General features: G+C 34.4%; 1 protein-coding gene across 3 annotated transcripts in view; it reads right to left on the reverse strand.

The window, feature by feature from the left end:
* The window catches only part of Sap47 (Synapse-associated protein 47kD), a 70757-nt gene that overhangs the window by 38088 nt on the left and 6511 nt on the right, over positions 1 to 26158 (reverse strand). For all 3 annotated transcript variants that reach the window (XM_018546907.1, XM_018546906.1, XM_018546909.1), the window contains exons 3-4: positions 25598 to 25683; positions 10691 to 10812 (exon numbers count right to left, since the gene is read on the reverse strand). In XM_018546907.1, the coding sequence (XP_018402409.1) occupies positions 10691 to 10812; positions 25598 to 25683 (208 nt within the window). The remainder of the gene's footprint in view (positions 1 to 10690; positions 10813 to 25597; positions 25684 to 26158) is intronic.

The following is a 26158-nucleotide window of genomic DNA, read 5'->3' on the forward strand; positions in this document are numbered from 1 at the left end:
CATGCAAATCATCTTTGTGCAACCAGTTGTGATAGTCGTTTATCAGACTTTGTACAAATTGAAAAATTTTCACATGGACTTTATAATCATCATTTATGTAGGTACGTAAAATCTCGAAAAATTCGTTATTTTTCAGTATGACTCTCGCATTAATTTTTTTCATTACTCTTACAAGCATAAAAAAATTATCAAGTAATTCTTATACACTTTAATATCTTAAAAAAATACTCATAAAAATGTGTATTAAAAAAGAACAAGGTAAATATATCATTATTTAGCCAAATGCTTCTATTATTTAAAAAGAAAAATAAATATTCAGAAGATAAATCATGTGTATTAAGAGTTTATAAAATGGGGAGAAACTACATGAATGATTAACTGACATCGTCCAGTAAATTGCTCGTAAACATATTCCGACGAAAAAAATTCAGCAAGCTGAGAAATGAGCTAGAAAATGAGAAACGATAATAAAAGGAAAATAGCCGTCCTGACGATGCCTACCGTAAAAGGGTTGACAAGAAATTTGCGTCGCAATATAATTTTGTAAGATTACGGCGGCCAAGTAATTCACTTTCGTTTTCATTTTAACGTTGAGAAATCACTGAAATATTCTGCCCACAAGATTTTCTCGAAAATTAATTTGTTCTCCATAACTAATTTATTTCTTAAACTTTAAAATAATTAAAATAATAAATATATATATTTTTTTTAAATAAATAATAAACTTAATAATAAAGAGATGAAACGTCTAATTTCTTCTATACGGTTAAATAGGTGACAAAGGAACTTGGCTGAAAGATAAATCTCGTAAACGAGCTTATCGTTGTGAATCCACTGATCCTACTGATTTATCTGGATCGTGTAAGGAATTTGCCGTTAAATCTGCGAGATTTTGCATCTTCCCGTCGCGGCAGGAACAGGAATAAGATAATTGAACTCGATTTAGAGCAGAAACGATCCTGATTCGCGTCCGTTGCGTACTTGATGCAGGAAAATGAGAAAACTTTTGATCTCGATTAACAGGAGATCGATCGCAGCCTCAGCTGCGAAGAGCATTACGTATTCCCACGCGTACTTTTCGTAGAACCACGGAACTATCACGTTGATATTTTAGCAAACTCAGAACTCTCCTTGCGGATGTCGGTAAAAAGTATCATCCTAAGCATTTTCGACGCCTTCAAGATCGCGGTACATCAAACGGGAATTCTTTCGTGCTCCGCAAAAATTCGACAGAAGACGATTAAATCTGCCTTTTACATCAAACATGACTTTGTAGACTCTTGAGTATACAACGTTAGACATTTTCATATTCTTGCTCCAATATAGATTTCTATGGACCTGATGATTCACTGATTATCGAGTTATGAAATAACGTGAATACATTTATCAAGGCATTGCGATTTAATGCAACGATAACATTTTAATCTTCAACGAATCTTTGAGAAACTGCAACGCGATATTATCAGTAAAATTCATTCAAGGACTTTACGCGCACGATGTTGAGTTTTAAAGCGGATTACACATTATTGTACTTGAATGCTCGATAGCAGATTAAATGGCTATTAATTTGCTACGATTACGTATAACACATGTAATAATGCAAATGATGTGCGTAGGCAGATGCATATTGAACTTTCATATTTTAATTGTTGTTCGATTAAATTAGGTCGAATTATTATCAATCAAATCAATTAAAGACAGCAATCGCAATTTGCATATTTTCTGTTCCAAGCTAAATTGAACGCATATCACAATTTATTTTTCTGTTCTAGGCATCACGATAGTGAGTCGTTAGCTTGCTTTCGTATTCAATGAGAGTACCGTACGGTTCGCGCCCGTCATTTGTTATGATAATGAAACATTTAATTACCGGTACCCTCGCTGCGCTCGATAATGCATAATAAATGATGCTGTGCTAAAAGTGTTATTTGCGTGATTTATACACACGTATTCACAGTAAAACTATTTTCAATTGTCTCTGAAAAAAACAAAAAAAAAAACATTTTCCCGTGTATTTTCGTTCACAGATATTTGCAACTGCAAGCCACGTCTAACATTCTAATACTCGTCGCCAAATAAATTACGCACGACATCTAAAAATTTGACATCAACGAACTTCTTGTTTAAAAAAAAAAAAAAATATCGAGTATGTGTAAGCTGTCGCGACGGTTAGTCGATACAATAGCAAACGTGTCTTGCAGTTGAATTCGGCTAGCACTTTTCAACGGTGTTTTATTATTTAGTGCACCGCCGGATTTGACAGATGTGACAAAAATTGCCTGCTCTCAGTGTTACAAAGCAATATAAATGGAGAGGCAGAATAATTCAGCGATTGATTTTTATCTCGACGAGTACGTTTCTCCGTAACTTGGCTTTTCATTCTATTTTTATTGTGCGTGCAAAATCAATGAACAATCGTTTGATAAATTTTGTGATGCATTTTTCATTTAACTACAATTTTGTTTAAATAATTGTATTTTCACAAATTTTGAGAACTAATTTAATGTACGCTCCATTGAAAAAACAGGTACATTTTTAAAATATCGTATACTTTTTTTCAGAAACACTGCGTTATCTGACGTGGTTGAGATCAGTTCGTATATATCTGCAAATTAGCTTCAGTTTTAATATTGTGATAATGGATCTTTATGTTTTGCTGGTTGCCATTTTTATACGTATTTTTTATCTCTTATTATCAACAGATATATATGACATGAATACCAAATTTTATACAATCTGACTTTTGAATTTTCATCCTCACAGCATGAAGAACACGAACGGAATAATTTTTGAAGGATTATAACGAACTTATCTGTATTTACTGTAACATTGAGAATACCCGATCGGAGTCGAAACGTCTGTAGCTACATATATTGTTATTATTTGAATTAGAGTTTTTTGTTTCGTTATATCGTCGGGTCTTCGCCCCTTTTTATTTACATTGTTTTCTACTTTTCTCTTCATTTGTCAAAGTGTATTTGCTCTCGTAAAGGAATAAAATCTGTGAGTAAAAAACAAATGATGACTCAAACAAAGCTATTGTGTGCATATGATTATCGTCGTATTGATGCCATCAAAGAATTGCAAATAAAGGTATTTCATCCATCTCAAAGCGTTTGGCAATTAGTGTCGAAGCGTTTTTTAGCGTCAGTACTGTAACAAGTTATGCAAATTTTGATGGGCATATTCTACAATACTCTCTTTTTTAAATATTTTGCTCTTTTTTCCGACAAAATAAGAAAAACAAAGCACATGAAAATAAAATTACACAAGTTCGTTTCTACAAAAACAAATCTCTTAATATATTGTACAATAAAAAATCCAAAAATAGAAGACAACTCTTTTAAAAATTGTGTATGTGTGTGATACAAGTTTTGTCAAAATACATGTGGCCTTATAAGATATATACTTATTATATTTTAAAATGTATTCTTCTGTTTTTGAATAAGAATTAAATGTGGCCCTTTTACATTCTACTACATCACAATCTATCTAGTCGATTAATTCGTTACGCTTTGCCTGAATTATATTAAAGGCTGAAATGTGTATTGAGGTCATGCTGGTCCATATTTGTGTGTATTAAAATAGACCAATCATCAGCCACCACGCAACCTTGAGTTGATATACTAGCGAAATTCGCTTGGCACCTGGAATCGACATTCGATACACGCGGCTAGAGAAGTGCATGAAAGAAGAAAAAGTGGAATATCGTATGCGTAGAACGGTGAGCGAAGAAAGTTCAAGGCTCTCAGGCCATCGATTCTCATCAGCCGCACAGCGGTTCTGCACCAGCGAAGAACAAGAAAAAAAAACAGAGAGGAGAAGGGTCACTGTTGTGTCACAACAAAAATAAACAGGTGTATGTCGTCGACGCTATACGTCATTGTAAAGAAGCAAATATATGTCACATTATCCAACAGTATGAAAATATGTAGGCAGTATACTTGATAGAAGAATGAATACTTTTCATGAATAAAATAATGTGTAACGATAAAATAAATATTTTATTTATTAAGAACTACTGATATAAAAAATTATTTTTAAACTCTTGCATACGCAACAAAAAGTAGGAAGTACATCTACTTTTAGTGCAATAAATTTATATAAAAAATTAATATAACTACAGTTTAACGAGTTAAAGAAACATGTAACGTGGGAGAAAATCATAAGTAAAACTGATTATGAACATCAATTATAAATACTATCAGTTACGATCGAAAAACGGCACTGTTCGATCTGATTAAGCAGGAGAGGAAGGCACGCATCAAGAAGAGATTGTTGAAGTGGCCTTGCCACTTATCGCCAGCTTTTCGCGGAAGTCGTACAAACCGCGAGATGCTTGTGGTAACAGGGTGAGTTAGCTACCGTTACCGTAGTCGGGTCCCTCAAACCAAGAGGGTGGCGTTGCGGATCAATACCAACTGCCCCTATTCTTCAGCTGTGTATTGCACGTCGCGCGTAGTTTCGCGCGGCCGAGATAGACTTGATAAGCGCGCGCACGTTCTTCCTCTTATCAATAAGCACGTGATCGTTTCTACAAAATTGTCAATGTAACATACAGACAACGTCCGGTAACGACGCTTAAGGGTAGATTCCTGAGATTGTTTGATACGATATTTTTTCAGGTAAATAAAATACCACAAGCTGTAATATAGTTTCTGAATTGTAAGAATTTTAAGTTAGCGAATCGTACCGCCTAAAGCACTCGCGGGCGTTCAGGAATGGTACACAACGCAAAATGCCAACCACATCTGAACGCAAACTTTAGACGATGATTCGCTAACTTTAAATGCTTATAATTCAAAAACTATTACAGCCTCGACATTTTGATATTAGAATTTTCATCTCAAAAGAATCACGGGAATCTACCCTTAAGCGTGGGTACAATTTTATTGGAAAAAATAAATATTGCGCGCGTGTATGTGATTAATAACCACTCGTGATCCGTAAAAAAAAGGAGAGAGATTCCGCCGAGGGCTGACTAGACGCGGCGAACCACTACTGGCGCTCTCCCGCCGTCTGGTTTTGCTAGCTTTATATCCACTTAGCTAGTAATTGCGGTCACGTCAAACAACTAAACGCAACATTGAATCCCAAAGTTAACTTTTCGATCTATAATGAGCTACTATAAGCGAGCGATATAACAATGGATAATTATGCGTGTACGAGAGATAAATGAACAATTCGCCCCCTCAGGATTATTATCTGTTGTTTCTAACTAATGAGAGAATAATTTTAAAATTCATGAAAGAAATGTTACTCATTCATGCACGAGGAACAAGTCATTGCACTTGTCTGAAATAATTGTAATACGCGGAAAATTATTAATTTAATTTTCGGATTCTCTAGAAGTGTGAGTATAAAAGTTACATAAATTCTTGAGGTTTAGAAAAAAAATTCATCCTTGTAATAACATCTCGCAACATTTTACATTATTCCGATCATTCGCAATTTTGAGATCACATTACAAAAAACTTTCTAAATAAAGTAATTTTAATAATTAAATAAAGTAATTTTAGTTTTAACAAATTTTAGATTAGTTTTAGAAACTGTTTTTATCTCAATAAATAAAGCACAAAAACAGAAAAATATTAATTGTAAATAAAGTCTTTTGCTTCTAACAAGTTTCTCCGAAGATTCTTATTCGATATATTATGTAAATGTAAGTAAGGTTTACGGTGCTCTATAAATATCCACTAAGTTCTCAGAAAAGAGGATTACTAAATAGATGTGTTTTACATGATCGGATATATAGGAAAGAGGGCAAAGTAAGTTCTGCAATGTCATCTAACTTGTCTCATTACTAGGATTAAACTTTCGAACCACCAGTCATCGAAATTCAAAAGCCTATACACGAATAAATTTTAATGTACAATATAATACAACTGAATAATTTCACTAGCGGACAAAGCACGGAGGCTTCTCCACATATTGTTGTTCATCATATGACAATAATATGTACGATAAAATATACATAAATTAACATATAAATTCATTTTAATCGTATAAATTAATTAAATTTTTTTTTAAATATAACAGATAGTAAAGTAAAACGAAAAATCAGGAACTTTCCCAAATATACAACATATATATGTGTATAACAAATAATTTTAAAAATTAATATCATATCTCTTAAATGTATATTTGCACAGTTGTTAAAAATTCTTTTATAATTTTAAATCTGGATGTACAATACACATTGCATATATTTTAAATATCTACTAATAAAAGCTCTTTATATCAATACAAAAAATATATAAAAAGTTGATACTAACATTCATTAATTCAACCTGTATTTTGTTAAATATCTATGATATGTATCAAAATTACATATAATCTAAAAACGGTGCAAAAAGTACTATTTCACAAAGAAGCACATTACTGTCACGATACCGATCACGATAGAAAGCAGAAGCTGTCGGGAAAATAATAGTGCGTGATCGATATAATGTACGTGATATGTATAAATCTCTTTACAAGATCCCTGCCAGTAAAAATAAAGATGTGAACAGACAGTGTCTGCGAACGATAAAGTGAATGAAGAAATATTTTATCGTTTATTTGGCACACGCGAGATAACGCCCGCGGCGATGCGAGATCATAGTACAAAGTAGATATCACGTGAACACCAATATCCTATAACTTTTCATTTTCGCAATCGCGGTCGAAAAATAGAGATTTTTGTGATAAAATAGCAACAGAATCTACAAAATTCAATAGATTTTTCCAGATTTCCAACGAAAATTATTTCCGTATTCATAGTAAGAAAATATCTCGTATACGAAATAAATAACGTGAAGGGAATTAAAATTAAAGAAAGAATGACGTGAAATAAGAAAATAATAAAATAAACAATGTGTGTGTGTGTGTGTGTAAAAGATTTCTGTTCCGCAAAAGTATGTAATAATGTACTAAAACGAAATCGAAAAACGAGAAATCAATACACATGAATCGTAAACGTAATGTAAATTGCTGATTAAATAAACCTATGTTTGACTCGAAACGGCCGTTCAATTTGAAACTAAGTTGATAACGTAAAGTTACAGATAAATTGCTTCGTATTCAGCTACGGGATAAAATTACAACACATCGTTGTAACAACAGCAACCATCGTTCGCTTCGGCGTCTACATAATTCAATAATGAAACGCGCGATGAGATAATGAACGCATAGAATCTTGTCACGCGTCAGCGTGATTATATCTTCAGCGACATATGTTTCGAAATATCGCACCGTCATTGTCAGCTTTCTAAAGAGTAACAAATTCAACGCATTCGCAATTTTATAAAACGCATAAAAAGGGAGCTATAGAATTGTCCCGCTTTAACGTGTAATAGAAAATGGATCGAGAACTACCGCCTTTTCCGGAAGATATTAATAACAGTATCGACGACTTGGGACTACCATATATATCTACAGAGAAAATCTGCAAGATACGCGATCCGTTCGTTTTTAATCTAAAGGTTGAATTTTTCGATTTAATTGAAATAAAATGAACGCAAACGCGAATGGATGCACAAGTTTATTTCAATGAAGTAACGTCGAACTTAATTTAAAATATAAACAAAATAATTTTATGTATAAATAAATTATCAGTTCAAAATAACTCGGTCAAATAATATCTGTATAAACGATTCGATTGTATAATAATGACGTTCATGATAAAACGAAATTTCTTCTCGATCGTAATCAATGACACACAAACGTAAAAAGGACACCCGCGTGCGATTTTGATATACAATACATTACTGTAATTTCGTATTCCCGGACACAGACGCGATGCTCGTACATTCGATGAGTTCTCGTGTCATTTTGCTCGGCCGATGCTTGTCACGTGATAGTACCTATTCATAGGACATCCAACCTGTAACGTTGGTTACAACGATAATACATGCTCGACGGTAAAAGCGTCGAGTAAATTTATTATACGCGAGAATTTATGCTCTCTTCATATACCTGCGTGTAATTTAAATTTATATAGTTAAAATTAAAGCCAGAGTTTAAGGGCCAAAATTGTAAGCTTGATGTGATGTATCGTTAAAAGTACCGACGGTATGTACTACGCCATTGTGGTGTCGCAATAACACGCACATTACAAACGTTACAATTAAATTAATCCCATTATTTTGACAAATAATTACGTACTATATTTAAAAATAATATAAAAAAAGAGAAACAAGGTTTTTAAAACAATAATATATAAAAACGTTATTCCTATCTATCCCTTATAAATTTTGTATTTTTAAAGTCTGTTTCAATTCACTTGTGTAAACTGTTGCAGCTCCGCCGTCATGTTAATGACGCATCAACAAGCATCAATCTGATCAAACGACATTGGGTATCCCTGGTGTGCAAACCGTAATCGAAGACCACCGCGGAACAAGTGGATGCTGCGTACGCGCGGTGCACCGCCGGTGTCTCTTGAGAAATTACACGTCACATGCATGTGAGTACCAGAGAACGTGCAAGTAGTCGCAACAATCACTGCTAGAAAACGTACTCGACAGGAAGCCGAGAAAACTGCGACCCTATTCGATAATTCTCGTCTCTTATTGTTGTATTTATTTCTCAAGACTATTTATTTATCAAGCGTATGGTAAACATAAAAAACATTAACTTGGACGGAGATGACTAACGGAGTAGAATATATTCTTCTGAAGATTAATTGAAGTTGAAAATTCGCAATTATGGAAATGTCGAGGTCGCAATAAATTTCGCGACAAACAATCAAAGTGGGCCAATGATATCGCACAGAGTTATTCATGCTCATATCTGCATTATATATCAATCTATAATTTTTGATAACTTTCAACTCAGGTATTGATTTTTATATCTGAACTAAAAATAAAATAACAATAGAAAGATAAAAACGATTTAGTAAATTATGTGATACTGCGATTAATCTGCACCATTGACTCATATAATTTGAAAATTATACATATTACTATTTTATAATCTATTACTATTAATTTGCAATAATTATTAATTCAGTTCTCTCTGTGTAAAAGTCATTATAATAGTCAGACGAATTAACGTATTACAAAGAGTGAAACCATTTGGCAACGTTTAATTTTTTTTAAGCAATGTACACCGCGACAGATAAATCCATCCAATGGCAAAAAGAAAAAAATACAAGAAGAGGCGAATGAGCAAAAAATTCTCAACAGCCATTCACAATAACCAAAATATAAACGCGAAAGTGGTTCCTTCGGCTGGACGCATCGTCGGTTCATACCGTAGCGGCCTGCAAAATTTTGAAAAAGGACGAACGCAGAATAAATTTCGCCCATTCGCGAATTCTCAATGATTTATTGTACAGAAGAGTTCGTCGAAATCAACACTACTTGCTTGGTATATATTTACAAAATATATGCAATGACAGCAAGCGTTTTGAGCTCCACGGTCGGCGACAGCCGTTTGTTAAATACAGATAACATATTAAATAAGAACTTGGTATGTGTTGTTGATTTTTAAAGCGATTACAGAAGTATAGCGATATGTTCGTTAGATATTACATGCGTTGTTTTTCTTTCAGAAAAAGGAGGTCAATTCTATGAGAATTCTACTGAATTATTATTCCAAGATGTCAACTTGAACTTTATTGAATTTATCGTATGTATACTTGGGTGAATAAGTAACCTTAATGTCTTGATTTCTGAGGACAAAATTAAAGTTACTTATTGACTTACTGAACATTAAATTCTCGACATTGTGAGGTAAAGTTCACAAAGTCAGCTGACTGTATAAGCACTTGGGAAGGCTGCTTTAATTTATGAAATACAAACGCGATTATACAACACGTTTGCGGAAGTGCTGTCGTTTATATACTTGCTGAGTTCTCATGGGACATCATATTCACGGAATAGATACATACGGTACATACATGTACATATATCAGCCCGTACTATTACAGAAGAATAAATCGTACGAGTCGATATCGATAAAGCGCAGTGCCGATAAAAGGGACAAGAACTACTGGGTTCACGAATTTTCGAAGGGCAGAAAAGCAAAAAGAGAAAATATTTGTGCAAATACGTTATTTTTTTACATCCGCGGGAGAACGTTTGCAAAATAAGTTTGCTTTTCTACCTAGTATTCCTCGCTATACTTCAAATTTATCCACACTCACGTAGGATGATGGCACGAGTGGTAAATGCACAATGTAAAAATTTTACATGCTTCGATGCACGAAATACGAAAACATCGAATAATACGCGGCAAGAATATTAAAACTGTTATCAATTTGCTTGTGCACGTAACGGGTACGACGAAACTAGCGCGCATAAATAGCTCTACAGTTATGAAAAAAAAGTAGTTCGAAAAAGCTACAGTAAAACACTGATCGATCAATTCCCAGAAGTCGGTATATGACTAACACATTAATTTACAATTGTTACAGATGAATATAGGTTTAACGTAAATAATAGGTTAGTAATAACAGGCCAATTATGTTGCATTTACATTATCTTTCAATAAAGTTTACTAGTAAATTATTCGTAATTAAGGCATTTCTCATTATTAAAGGTGATAGCTATATTAAATTGTATCTCAAATAAATATCAAGGATATCTCACGATCCGATTAAAATCACCTGAACGAGATGATGGTGGTAATAAGGGTCATTAAATTAAAGCTGGATGCGAACGGCACGTTTACAGGATTATAGTGACAATGGGGAAACAAAACTCACGTTCTCTTCGACGGTCTTCTTGATTTTAGCGCTGGCCTCCACCACGGTCTTCCCAGCCTTGTTCACGGCGCTGTACAAGAACCCACCGAGGCTCTTCGCACCAGCCAGTGCCTTCGTGGAAACTGGTGGCAGAACAGGAAAAGTAAAATGAGAATGAATGCGACGTTTGTGAGAGAGAGAGAGAGAGAGAGAGAGAGAGAACTGTGCCTTTCTTCGCAGTTAACTCAACGTTAAAAGAAACACCGTTAAAGTAGGTCGTAGTTATTACATAAAAATAAACCGGTGTGAAGTTCTACAACTATTTTTCTTTCAAATAAGAAAGATATTATTTATAATCGTCTCTTAGAAAATAGCTAATTAAATAAAAACTTCAAGTTATTTAACTTAATTTTGTTCAGTTTCTTATTGGAAAATGTGTAAAAATCAGGAGTTGCTTGATATTAACTATGAAACAGCTGTCTGTTTCACTGATAACTCTGTCGCTTTTTTTAAATTTCTTTTTCCATATAATTTCTTTATTAAAGTTTAATTAATTTTTTCTTTATTAGACAATTCTTTATTATGGATATAAGTTTAGTGTAAGAAAACACTCTTATGCATCATTAAAAAAATAGGGTATGTTAATTTTTAAAAAATGTAAAAAAAATGTTTATTGAGCGGAACTCTTCGTCTCGTCAAAAGGAAGTGGGAACTCTAATCAGAACTCCTGAGTACTATAGTTGGGGTGCTAACTTAACATACCCGACTCCTTTGCCAAGAATTCTGACTTCAGCATTTATCACGATCCGATGAGAAAAGGAAATGGAAGTACGACGATAGTGATAGGAGTGACTGGTGAAAATCGCTTTTCCAAAGCAAAATGTTACGGGATGTCTGACATTAAATATTATACTATTACTGTATGTAACTTTGGATATATTCCATCGCCAGATGTTTCCGACGTACGATGTAAATCTATTACAATGCGCCGTAGAGAAGCGAGAGAAGTCTGGTTTGTAAAATCTCATGTACTTAAACTTAATATACCTCCCAGGTCAAAAACAAATTGAGCTATACTAGTTGTTAGAAATACATATAAATTTATTATTAATAATTACATCGGTATATACGGAAAAGTTTCGACTTCACAGAGTCCTCAACAATCGCAACCGAATTCTTAAAAATTAATTAATTTTTTTATATATATTTTTTTTTTGTATATTGCGAAGAATATCACAAGCCGGCGTTTCGTTCCAGCCTCCACTACTAGACTCCTCAGTAAGGTAACGTAGGATATCAATTTAATCTCATGTATTTATTTTTAGTCGTCTCTCTCTCTCTCTTTCATTCAATATTGCAAATCGTATCCAATATCGCCTTTAAAATGTAGATGTCATAATTAAGGATGTATCAGATGTATTATTAATACAATCTCTAAAAGTGACTTGAAATGTGTATACAATTTTATAGTTCAAATGAAAATTTTTTCATTTTGTCTTAATTATTTTTTTTTAATATCTATTTTTTATTTAAATAATTTTTTATCCAAGTTTTTTTAATCGTCGCCGAACTTTTTGTATTACTTTCAGATACAACATAGAAACATTTTTTTCATAAGTTTTTCATTTGTAAAAAATACTTGTAATATACATTCTTAAATATAAATCACAAAATGTATATATATATATTTTTTTTTCCACGTAAATTTTACCAAAATAACGCAGTAGCAGTTTTGTTCTTCCAAATCCGTAGTTTGAAATTAAAATCACATAGGGTGTATCAAGTTTAAAAAAGCAGATGCCTCCTCTTTCCTTGCACGTCCCATTTTACGTTCCATCATGCGGCTAACACGCGGATAACGAATATTAACTAACGAACTGTATACATGTATCTCACCATAAAATAAAAAATAAAATAACGTCCGTGGGAAAAGCATCGCTACATCATATAGGACATATTGAAGAGATACGCGACGCAATATACTTTGTTGTCTAAACCGCGCCTCATAAATAGATTGTCATTTGATCGCCTAACGCATCGACAGCAAGTTACAGTGACATTTACACTTTCAATAAAATAGAAAACGATTCACCTTTTCTCATAGCTTTAACGACTAGTGGAAAAGGTCGGCTGCTGCTCTTGGTCTTCGGTCGCAGCGCTTCAAACTGCCATGTCATAGCGTATCTCACCGTACGTACCAACATATTAATGCTATTTCGTCGTAACCTGGAGCATTTTAGAGGTAGTTTCGCGGAAAATTGTAATGACGAGTTTCTTCGCTAATTTAATTCGCAGAGATTTTATTTGAGACATTATTTTATAACTTATTTCATATATAGACCACTACAGTATTCAATCTCAAACTTTAATTTTTATATGATCATATTAAATCATTCATATAAAAACTTCTGATGGAACATACTTGCATAATATGCTTTCAATCAAAATAGTATTATAAATAAACCATTTAGACATAAATCTACAAAATCACAAGCTAATTTTTATAGATATCGTGAAAACGTGATATTTCTCTAAAATTCAAAAGAAAGGAATAATAAAGATTTAGAGGTTTTTGACGAAAAAACTCTCCAGAGGAATCATGAACGAATGTGGTAGATTGCCTTTATATCATAAAGCCATAGAAACGTAACTGGAAGTTAAGTCACGTAGTTTCAAAATGGGACACACATTTTGTTTTAATCTCACAGCAGCTGTACACCGCACAGGGTATGTTAAGTTAACACTCCAACTATAGTACTCAGGAGTTCTGATTAGAGTTCCCACTTCCTTTTGACGAGACGAAGAGTTCCCTATAGTTAATAACAAGAGTTCCGCTCAATAAACATTTTTTTTACATTTTTTAAAAATGGGGTGCTAACTTTTTGTCGAATTTCGAGGTGGAATAGTTCTGAGCGGCTTAATAGCTTCAATTTGCGATTGCCTAGAGTTCCTGATATGTACAAAAAATTTTCGAATAATAAAAAAAAATTAAAAATTTTTGAAAAATTAATTTTTAGATACAATAGTTCTGATGATAATTCCTGCTTCTTTTTGACGATACGAAGAGTTCTCTATGATTTTTAATGACATTTGCGCTTAATAATCGGAACTCTTGTTATTAACTATAGGGAACTCTTCGTCTAGTCAAAAGGAAGTGGGAACTCTAATCAGAACTCCTGAGTACTATAGTTGGGGTGCTAACTTAACATACCCCACCGCACGATCAACATTGCGCGACAAAACGACGTCACGTCTTTTAAAGGATATTTGGAGCATTCACATGTAGCTGCTCGAGAAAATTCATGAAGGTGTGTCTTTAGCATGCACATAGGCCAGGATATGTAGAAATTGCCTCCGTATAATTTGGTTGCCTCCGTAAACCAAAGGCGATTTAATCAACCGGATTGAAGCACTTCAATTCGCGCAGCTTCATCCCTGCCTATCTCCATCCGCTGCGAGCAGGAGACCATTAAAGGGAACGAATCTGCGTAAAATACACGTGGCTTCGTACAACAGTGCACCACACAACGCTTAATAACAGCTTCCTGTTCCACAAGGTATATACGTGCATCGGATAATGGATGCCGGAGTCTAAAAGTCTAGATTACGCAGCAGGCTAAATTCTTACCGAGGTATCCGAGGATTGTTAAACAAGTGTCAAGTACCATAACCGTCCTTGTCACATCGAGATAATTTGTCGCTGGATGAAAACCATATAAATTACATCGTACGTGAAGGTTCCGAAATGCTAGACAATTTTGTTCTCGCGGGAATCTTGGTACAAAGCCAAGAGTAATACAGAACCAACGGAATTTTAATGTTTAGGAAGAAAAAAAATTATCTTCGAATAAGATTAGCTCTTTTTCTCTCTTTCTTAGAGTTTCTCGTTATTTTTGTATTTGGATATTATAAATAAATATCAGAAGACACACACGCATACGCATGTACGCACACGGCAGTATTTTGAATGTTAAGCGAACATTTAATATTTCTTTATTTATTTTAAATGGTTATTATCTTCGAGGTTGGCAGTGTAATGAGAAATGACGTCGAACTAACTGTTGTCAAATACAAGCGCTTAAAGAAAAATCCCTCAGGAGAGCTGGTTGACCAACGAAACCCGTTGTAATCAAAATGCCGTAATTGCGGTGCCAGATGGATGATGTATGATATGCGTTTGTTAACGAGATTTATCTCGCAAAACAGAATTTCAGTAGCGACCGTTCAACGAAAAATTACAAAAAAGTTCACTCGGTCGATGTCGCTTGACAAACTTTCTCATGACAGAACTCTGAGATAGACGTGACGAGAAATCTCGCGCTACACGTCATCAGTAAGAACACATCTCACTTAAATGATGTCACAAAGAGCCACGCACGAAAAATTTTTTGACATATGATCGTTCGATTTTACTGACTTCACGGTAACTTGTGCGACATTCGTGCAATGTTTTGATAAGATATCAATGTGATTTCGATAAGAAGTTATCAATATTATCATTAAAAATAAGACAATCAATACATGTCGAAATCATAAACATATAAGAAGGCAGTATTTATAGTCAGTTCTTGTTTTAAAACTGTACCATTTTAAAATTTGCTAATATTGTTCTGTGATTAATTTTTCTAACATTTTAAGACTGTACTTAAATACTTGCCATAGAATAGAATATATTATGTCTATGACCGAAACGAATTTTCTTGATTGTGCGCGAAATGGCGTAGCTATAAAATCTTCAATTAAAATATTCCAAAATACGACAAGTTTAATTCAGAATATTCTTTTAGTTCTTGATTTGCTATTGCATTCAATTTAAATCCTAAAATTTATTTTGAAAATTGTGTCTCCTATGCTGGAAACTTATCAAAATATTTCATTATTACACATCAAGTGTAATGCCATAAAAAGAAAATTTAGATGTAATCATTATATGATAGATCCGAAGCTCTAACGGGTTAAAAGATATAAAGTGGCTTGTCTGGCCGCTTTATATAATTCTCGTGCTTAAGCTTAGAAAGGTCGCATATATAGTAATGGAACTCCTTTGTGATATTAATGGCACAATCCTTATGTCATAGTCTCTTGTCCGGTATATTCCAGGTTGATGACGTCGATAATTGTGTAATATGTCGGAAGATAGTGGTGACTAAGAACAATCATAAAGGAAGCGCATTACGTGACCGATATAATGCTCCTTCGACCCATTAAGACGATAATAATTTTGCTATGCGGTAGAACACAAGATCTATAATGTTATACACACGTATAGTTGTCAAGTAGATAACTCTTACTGTATCTAATAATGATACACACGAACGATAACAATATATATGTACGAGATATAACGGATCTACAAAGATAACCTGCCAAAGCACACACAGCGATACTTGTCAAATAAATATAACGGCATATATTAAACCATCGTTTATTGCAAAAATAGTGGAAATTGAAAAGCATTTCAAAGGCGATAATCGCATTCGTTTGCTGATAAAATGGTAAGAGCAATCTGCGGAATTACAACTGCAGTCAAGAGTTTCCAATTACATGGCGTATCAAGCGGCGCTTAATTAAAGTTTCATCTTGTTTTACTGTTGCGTTTGCGGTCTGATATTCTTAGAGAGAAAATTAATCTTAAATGTGAAATTTACTTTTCGTTTTTTGCACTTTTTCCTATTTTACACTAAATCATTATACACTCTAAATGTTGTATGATAATGTAAGGCTTGTACTTAGTAGACTATTAGAAATATTATTTAAATAAAAATAGCGCTAAGTGTATTAAAAAAAAATTGTCTATATCTCGCGGTTTTCAATCATACACTAGATAATTAAAATTATATTTGTGTGTCGCAATTATAGTGTGGTTGTAAAATCGATTTTATGTAACAGCCGAACTTGTGTGTTTTCCTCCTTAACATTAATCTCTCGAAATTTGTTAAAAAATTCATTAGGAGTAAAGAATTCTCAAAATTCCTGATATTCCTGTTCGAAGATCTGATCTGAGAAGAAAAGATTCCATTGTGTCAAGGAAAAATTCACGCAGCTAATCTACCAGAAGAAAGAATCTGACTTGTTCTTTCGAGTCGATCGAGACATCCCGCATTTGCAAAGAGACTATTATGATGATAATAGAAGATGATGAAGAATACGAGGTAGGAATTGAACGACTCTTTGTTTCCACCTTGAAACAATTTAACAGATAAACCGGCAAGATCGTATTTGCGCTAAAAAATATACTTCATATTTGAACATCCGTTTCCGACTTTATCGCCGCGAGCTCGCATTCACTCTCGCATTCTTTGTCGATTTATCGTCGGTCAAATCTCCGCTATATAAGTCAAGCGGAAAATTGTCTGCGGCGTCACTGTGAAAAATGAGTGAAACGCGAGAGTAATAAGAGAATATTCATCGTTTTCCGACGATGATTACGCAAAACGGAAAGAATTCAGTATGGCGTCTTTGGGTTAGACAATATCGCAATGATTCTGGCGTTTCAATTGACTACGCGAGTATCCCTTACGTCTGAAACCCGACAAGACTCCGTTAGTGTGGAAGAAGTTACGTTCGCAGACTTCCGAGTGTGTGTCGATGACCCGGACCTTGTTGTGCTCCAGGCAGATCAAGCGAGCTGTGAAACTTCAATGGTCCGAGAGTGAGTTAATTATCCTCGGGTCACTCGTATCTCGTTAGAAAGAGTGGTAACTGTAAAACTACTACGAACACAATATTATTGTTAATTAGTTAGACTTAAACAAGCATGATAGTTTTTTTTGTAAATATCAAGTTCTACCTAATACAGTATTTCTATAAAACTTGTGCGAAAAGTTTATAAAAATAAATTTAATACATCGTTAGTTATTGTTGAAGGTTTTTCATGTAAAATAAGAAATATAAATTGACGCTGTGTGATAATAAATACTAATTTCCATAACAGATTTTACGATTTAATAGTCAATTTAAATTTCTTAATGATTTATTATAAATACGCCGTTCCCTTAGTATCATTGATCACGTCTATTTACAGTTAAGGTAATCTAGGTAAGTAGAATGCAAAGAAGGTACTTTAGAACCGCTTCAAATCCTATGCAAACAAAAAAGTAAATTTCCGACGGCCGATATTAAAAGCGAAATCGATAGCTTATTGAAATGCGTTGCGTGACTTAGTCGATGCACCGGATTTCTGATAAAACTGAATACTGTCGGAATGACACATCAACGATCGGCTAATCGTATGGCACGACTGTGTATAAATTTCTAAATCCGTTTAATTTCCTCCCGAGACTTTGCATCTAACAATAAGAATGCTCTGTTACGGGAGAAAATCGATACCAGTTCTAGCCTAGCCTAGTTAAAAAGTCATAAAATTCTTTCGCGAAAAGGAGCTTCCTTTTTCGTGCGAACAAGTGTCCCATTTGGCGCCATTTAGCGAAATGAAAATTTGCAATCACAATATTGTGTTTGCAAAATTATTGCCACTAAGTAATTACGAGAACAAAATAAATATAAATCGAGCTAAATACGAATAAAGTCATTGTTAAAGTCTCTCTTCTGATAATAGCTGCAAATAATATTTTATACGTTACACTGCATTACATCACTTTGTGTAAAGTTCACACAACACAGTGTGTTTATTTTTAGTATAAAAATGTAAAAAATGGTGTGTCTTATTTAAAACACATGTAGCAAAAATACGTTCTCATAGAAAATAAAAATCCTGGAGCAATACAGAGTTTATACGTAAAAGGACTTCTAACAAACAATTATATTCAGACTCTGTAGAAAGTATCAATAGTGATTGATAACCAAAGAAACATACCCGTAATATAAAGCCATCTCACTGTGCAATATGCGATTGTAATCTCTCAATTTGAAACACAATTTGAAAAGAAATAAAAGAAACTCTTATAGTAAACATGTTACAAAGCGTTTCGTATTCGCTTCCTCGGAATCAAAGTTACGTCGAATGTGAATTTTCTTGTGATTTAACTGATACGATTCAAGCTAGAATTTCCGTAGATAGAACAGAACGAAATGTTTTTCTTTTTAAGTAAAATATTTGTATTTTCATTGATACAAACTTTTACTATATATACAATGTTTTATATCCTGCTAGATTTATTATGATAACATGTACAACTTGCACTCCGTGTTGTTTCGCATTTCAGATTGTTAGCAAAATAAAAGCAAAGAATGACTTTCGAAATCACAGAAGAATCAGAAATACACCTAACAATCGAACGAAAGAGTGGGCGAACAAAATCAATAATATGTTACGTATGTGCTCAAAATATTCCGTATACCAAAAGTGTACATTAAGACGCCAGTCAGCAGGGAGAACCATCTGCACTCACAGTCTTCGTAAAAAGTTCATGAAAAAGTAAAATCTTTCCCTCTTTCCGATCGCACATTGAAATCACAATTTTATTTGAGACAAATATATCTAATACTATACTGACAGAGAGATATTTCGGCTAACATCAACTTGATCAAGTTACTCCGAAAAATTTGGCAGATGAGCCAAAAACAAATCAACGGAAATAGAGTGACAATAAAGGTAGGCTCATCGAGGGTTGCGGTTACGTCGTAGTCGCTGATTTTCCGAGGGAAAGGAAAAGTTGGGGAAGTGTATTGATCGACGAAGATGGGGTCCAACCCGTCGACGACGCGAAGGATGGCTACTTGCTGACTGGATCTGGTTATACTCGGAGCGTGAAAACGTCTCGACGATCGTTTTTCCCACCCACTCGTGGCATTACTCCCACACGTCAGATGGTAGGACGAATGATTCATAGATGGAACACTTTTAACGATTTTTCCACAATTTGTCCAAGATGAACGCAGGCCAGCGCCGTCAGTCAGAGTCCGCCTCGGGCCAAGGATACGCGCAACATCCATATACTCTTTCAGCTATTTGCACACAAACTACCCTTGGCTGCCAATATCTCATACGCTCGCTTTCTCTACTTTCTCTTTACCTCTTATTCCCTCCCCGCCTCTCTCTCTCTCTCTCATTTGCAAAATGTTTTACCTCTACCTCCCTTTAACCATCGTTGAATTAATCTATAATACATACGCTGCGTACAATGTTCAATCAGAATATACAGACGATGCGCAGTTTCCCTTTGAGAATTATGCGTAAACTGACAAGCGTAACTGACGATGGAATTAGTAGCTATTAGGTCTTCCGATATCAGCCTTTTTGAAACTGCAGCGTCTCCTCATCGAACGGAAGCAATTAAAATCATTACGAGTTGTAGATTGGTAATGCAGATCGTAAAGAGGGGATACTATACCCAAATGACATTTCTCACTTTATATAGCATTTAATCTTACTAAGTACACGTATATGTAAATAGCTCTCTTCGATAGCTTATTTGATATCCGAGTAAATATCAATGGTACACATCTAGGCCAAGGACGAACCCATCGAGTCCGTTTCTTTCATCTCTTATTCATCCTCTATTTTGTTAATCTCCGCTTGATTCATGCTGGAATATATAGGGGATGAAGAAATATTTCGCAAAGTCGCGAGATTGAAAGATAAAAAGCTACAACAGATCGGTTTGTTATGCACTGTGAGACTTGAATTTTCTGGATTTATCTTTTACGTCTATTAGGCAGACGAGGGCGGAATTTACACCTTTGTGCAGTGATTGCTTATTCACAGCGAGAAGTTTTCACGACGAAACAACGATCATCTATATGCGTTAAAAACGATTATAAATAAAAAAAACTCCCCGGTTAGTAGAAAATACGACGTAAAATAATATCTCTGTTGAAAACAATATGTAGAATAGCATTAATTTAAGCATTTAAAAATATGTTAAAAATATCCTTGTGTCAGTGGTGTTCTTTGCCATCCACAGTAATTATGTAACAGCTGTTACATTTAGCAACAGCTGTTACATAAATAATCGTTTACATCTACAAACGCGAATATCGTATAAATACTTGACATTCAATTACATCACGATTATTATGCTAGTCCGCGCGTAGAAATTTTGCACAGAAGGGCAGATTTCACGGGCCGATGTTTCAATTCGATCAATAAGAATTGTCATGTGTCCCCTTTGCACAAAACAGTGCATCTCCAATTCCACGCGACGAAATCTATTCACTCCATTTCAATTAATAAAAGCAAAGGTTGCATATTGTTTTTGTGAATATGGAACTTGTGGATGATGAAAGTTGCTGGAAATATCGTTTGTGCATTTACGTAAAATGTAGGTACGTAAATACCTCGAAAAGTAGAGGTATTCATATATGATAGAACGCGGCTTCAAAGTTCATCAAATATTCCTCGGTCTCCGCGCGTTTTCATGGTGATCAAATAAACCAGTCTATCTTGCTGTAATGTGTGATGGTTTCAATCCCATGCGCCCTTTTCACTCAGCGAAAGAATAGAAAAGAGGAGGTATATTCGAGGGAAAATTTCTCTTGAACGATGGCACTTAACGATTCGCCTTTGCAACTTGCTCTTTGTTCGTAAGACTGGTCGGCGAAGCGCTGATGGAAGCGCGATTTCCGATAATACCAATTGTAAACGCTTCACCGCGCCGTACGCAAAGTAAGAGCATAGCCGAGTTGAACGAGCGAAGTGACCTTTTCAATGGGTTTCGTTCGCGAAGAAAACACGCAACAATGAAAAACATTATTATTACAGGTAACAGATTAACAAAAATGTTCAGAGACGCAGGGAAAATACAAAAAGTAATAACATAGCCTGGCGAAAGGAAACTTCGGTACGGTCAATATTTGAGAAGATAATTTCAGAAAGGGTTGAAATAATATTCCTTGCTACATTCCTGTATCTCTGTGTGAAACAAGAAAATAAAGCAAAAAATCCAGGTAGAAATGTACGCAGTTCTCCTAGGTACCTATCCAGTTACTGTGTCTAATATTACTGTACTTCTCATTAGTTGTAACAATACTGCGTAGAAAATGGACGAGAACTTTTTTTGTTCAATAAGCAGTTTTCCTGATAAAGATATAAATTTGCATAGACAGCTGCTGTTTAGTACTAATAAATTATTAACAGGTAAAATATTACGTTTATTTATCGTTTTTGTTTTCCGTAAATGGATTTTATGTAATTTTTTGTGCGCAGTGTAACTGCAAGCAAAGCGTTATATCTTAATTGGATACCGAAGTAGCTTTACTTTTCAATTACTATAAACAGAGTTAATATAACTGTCCAGTAACTGCTCAGAAAATGCAATAAAATTTAACAAATCAGGAATATTTAAATAAATTATCACTGCGCATGATTTATTCTAAAATGAGAATAAACATAATCTCTCTTGACAGTAAGAAATACAAGAAAGAAAGAAGCTAGATAGAGAACACTTAAGGCTCCTGAATACTCAGCCAAGAAGTCCGTGTTGATGGGTAGCGACACCGAATCAGTCGGTGGCTAGCAAAACTGGTAGTACGCTACTGGTTATACACACAATTGCAAGCTCATATCCGTGTGCTCATTTTCGGGTAGAAGGGGAGCGCACAGACATGGGTTCATGCTTGTGTGTGTGTATAGCGCCTCGTCATGGTAAAAGTCTGAACTAATAGGCGTGAAAAAGTGATGTTTTGACGACAAATTTTTTCTTGCGTGCCATTTTGTCAATATTTGCTTATTTGTGAAAATGTGACTTCCCTCGTACTCGTGAAAGTCCTAAAAATTGGCGGAAACTGCAGTTATCGTGAAATTTTATACGTAAAAGCGTATATTTCACTCGTTTCATCAGCTGTCAAAATGTGTGATTCTGCCCGAGTATAGGCTCACTTTACGTGTCTTTTACGACCATTTACTGACTATCAGAGGAGGAAAGGACAGTTTCCGCCAATTTTCACAAGTGTTTTTGAGCGATCTCGCCTTTTAAATTTATCCAAATTGTCTTTATAAAAAAATGGGACGCAAGAAAAATTAATGTGTTTTTCTCGCCTATGACGTCACAATTCCAATATGGCCGTCGCCGGTATTCAGGAGCCTTAAAGAAAGTCCCTTTTCTATATAAATAGTAAAAAAAAATAATGTCAATAATTAATTATTGTAAATTTTTTTTTTAATTTTTCTAAGAAAATTATTTAAAAAGAATTTGCGATTAAAAGAAGATAATAAAAGAAATTAAGCAAATGTTTCAGAAACATTTCGTACGTATTCAAAAAGTAATGCTCTTTAAGTTTGCAAGAAAAGGTTCAATATATGTTATTGCAACAGTAGTCCCGGGCCAAAATAAAAAAAAACACTTTTCCCGAAGAGAAATCGTGTGAGAGATAGCTATAATTTTGAAGTGTACTTGTAATATCATATCTCTGTCAGACCCATGTAGAAAAAAAATTTGCGAGATAAAGGGTGTATGAATAATACAAAGGCAATTTCCGGGAGAGGAGATACACCACGGTATCACGTACGGGCAAGTGCAAATAACCGCTCAGGGCAGAAATCGAATTTTCTGTGGGAACATGGGACGATTTAGCAGCGTGTGTAATCAAAGGACTGACGACCGAGGCAAATTAACCAGCAATTGTGCAATCCTGTGCAAACGTGAGCTAAAAGATTTTTAATTTACTAATTTGTTTTACGCGCGCACGTAGATGGCCTATGAAATGTGAATAACGTTGAAAAATAGTAATACGATTAAGAATATTCCCTCGTAGAATCGTATTTATCATAATCTAGTAAACCACGTTTCATCTGCCCAACTTAAAGTAATTGATATTTCAGTAATTAAATCTCTGTGTATGAAAATGAAAACTCGCCCTACGTACTTTATGTCAGAAAGATTCAGAGAGCAAAGTAGTTAAATAAATGTGTAAATATACAGCAAAATAAATCCAAAAGTAATCATTCTCCGATTTGAAGTTGCACGAATTAATGCTGCGAATATTAAACAATTTTCTTCAGGAATCGCTGCTTTTGCATTTTTAGTTTCGTTCTGACAAATTCCCGGAAATGTCGAAAAGTCCACTCATGTGAGAGTGCTTTTCTGATTCAGAGAAAGAGAGACAAATAAGAGTACATCTCACAAGCGAGGCAAAGAGTAACACGCGACGACAGGTTCAAAATATTTCGCTCGCAAATTTATCGCGCGGTTTTTTTCCTTAGTCAACATAACGTATACGTTCATTTGCCCTCACGCCACTGAGCTTATAAGCACCCTACAAAGAATTTTGCTCTTACGGAATGAGAGATGCGCTCGTTACGCCAAGTGCCTCAACTTGCGGTGCGCAAAAACGGCGAAAAAGTAATGAGACGCATAAAAGAGTGATATAAATACGAGCGAAATAACGATAAGATCCATATATAATGCTAGCGTAATGATTTGTTTCCATTGAAGAAAGAAATAATTTATATAATATGTTACGTTCGTGCGAGTGTGGAAGTGCATTTCCGAGGTGCAACGCGCCATGAATTCTCTCTCTGTGTGAACCATGGAGTATTCTACACAAAGCACGACCTACTTCAAAAGAAATCATTATTTATCGACTTGCATATTCATTGTCAGACTGTTTCAAATAGCATTAAAATTCTCAAGCCACACTAGAATGTTAGAGAAGTGGTTGCTCTTACATTAATCTCAGTTTCAATGAATATTAAATGTGTAAAAATTTTGATACTGTTTGATTGTTGACAAATATAAAACGCGATCTTCGAGCAACGTTGTATTTACTCAAAATTAAAAAGAGAATTCTCGAAAAATAAATATTACGACATCACAATAACAATCTGAAAGATTAATGATAAATGATTGATATGTGACTTGAATACGTGTAATTATTAATCACAATAATATTTGATTATACTATTTGGATGAACGCTTTCCCAAAATCTGCTGGCATAGCACAAAATGCTGTTATTTAGCAATCAAATATGCACATGTTTCGTTCCAGGAAATCAAATTTCGCAGTAAAGACGAATGGATAAGCAGATATACCGAAATATATGGGGTACATATTTTACGTCGCGATCGATATCGCGCACTGTTTTAACTTTTTTAAATTGATTTAAGTCAACAATAAAAGCGCTACGAGTATGCACTTTAAATATATACGTATATTTTTCATTAAGCTTCACTTTGTATCATCAAGAAAATACTGTATATGATTAATATCAGTGCTCTAATATAAGCCCCACTTTTGTACAAGCTTTTCAGCATCTTCCCCTTGTTGTATCTGCGAACGAGGAATTAATTAAAAAGTTTTCATCGCATATAATTTTCAGGAACAAAAGTACGGAGTTAAAGAACCGATTAATTTTTCTCTGCCAGAGCGAGTGTGCGTAAACGCTCGAAAATTGTGGTCAAAATTAGATACAACCTCCGGAGATATTTTCTTTTTAAATATTAAAGCGCTTGTTTAAAATGGATGTACAAGGTGTGTCCACACTATCCACGAAAGGCGAAGAGTAAACACATTCGAGATAATATACATGAGCGAAGTTATTCGCTCAAACGTGCTTTCAATTTTGCCTATCTAAAATAGTTTAAGCGAAGCGGTTTTATGCGGTGCTCCAGCGATAAAGTAAGCTGACGCGTGAAGCATGTCGACCCGCGTTTGAAATGATATATACCCAGGATTCGCTAAAGTAGTCTCGTGAAAATAAGACGCTTTAATCTCACGAATAACGATGTAAATGGCGGTTCAAAGTGATTTTTTCACAGAGAATATCAATCCTGTATTCACAAGTATCTTTAGTATACACGATTGGGTCACTCATGTTCCGCACATTTATTTTTTTCAAAAAATTAAGAGCCTCAAATAATTAGTTATAACATTTGTATAGAATACATACTCTGCCAAATACTTTCTAAAGATATTGAAGTATGTCAGGATATATTTGTTAAATTAGGTAATAAAAATTAATTCGGAATGACCTATCGTGTGTAGCAAAGGATCGGAAATCATTGTAAGGATTAATATTATGGAGCTTACCGGCGCCGAAAGCCTGTTGTCCATTTTTGTCGTCAGTTGGGGTGCCCTCTAAACTCGCGGGACCGCTGTCCGCTCCACCGGTCGCACTGCAAAAATATTTTTCCTGTACATTCCATCGTTTATCTGACAAGATCGAACGGGATGCTGTGCTCGCGAATAGTAGTAGAGCCGGATCGTTGCATGTGAAATATTGGATTCCAAAAAGTTTCAGTTTTATGGAACGCTTTTACAATATAAAGTGAACATTCTTCAAGATAATAGTATTACCGCTTTAAAGTGACATGATTCTCTCTTACAAAAGTATTTTTTTTTTTTATTTTGATCTGTCAAGCTATAGCAATTTTTTTGTAAAAAAAAAAAAAAACATAGAAACTAAAGGAGAATTCGTATTTATAATAATTACTTAATTTATACAACACTGAATAGGTATAAAGCCAAAACCTTACGATATTTTAACCTTTTCCATCTTAAAACTGTTTAATTAGAAAAAGATTAGTTTTTTTTACACAAAGATACAAAAGAGAGGCATTGATTGAGTATTTAATTTTTTTTATTTCCTAC

This window comes from Cyphomyrmex costatus, unplaced genomic scaffold (genome assembly GCF_001594065.2).
Source record: "Cyphomyrmex costatus isolate MS0001 unplaced genomic scaffold, Ccosl1.0 scaffold6, whole genome shotgun sequence".
Classification (NCBI taxonomy): Eukaryota; Metazoa; Arthropoda; class Insecta; order Hymenoptera; family Formicidae; genus Cyphomyrmex; species Cyphomyrmex costatus.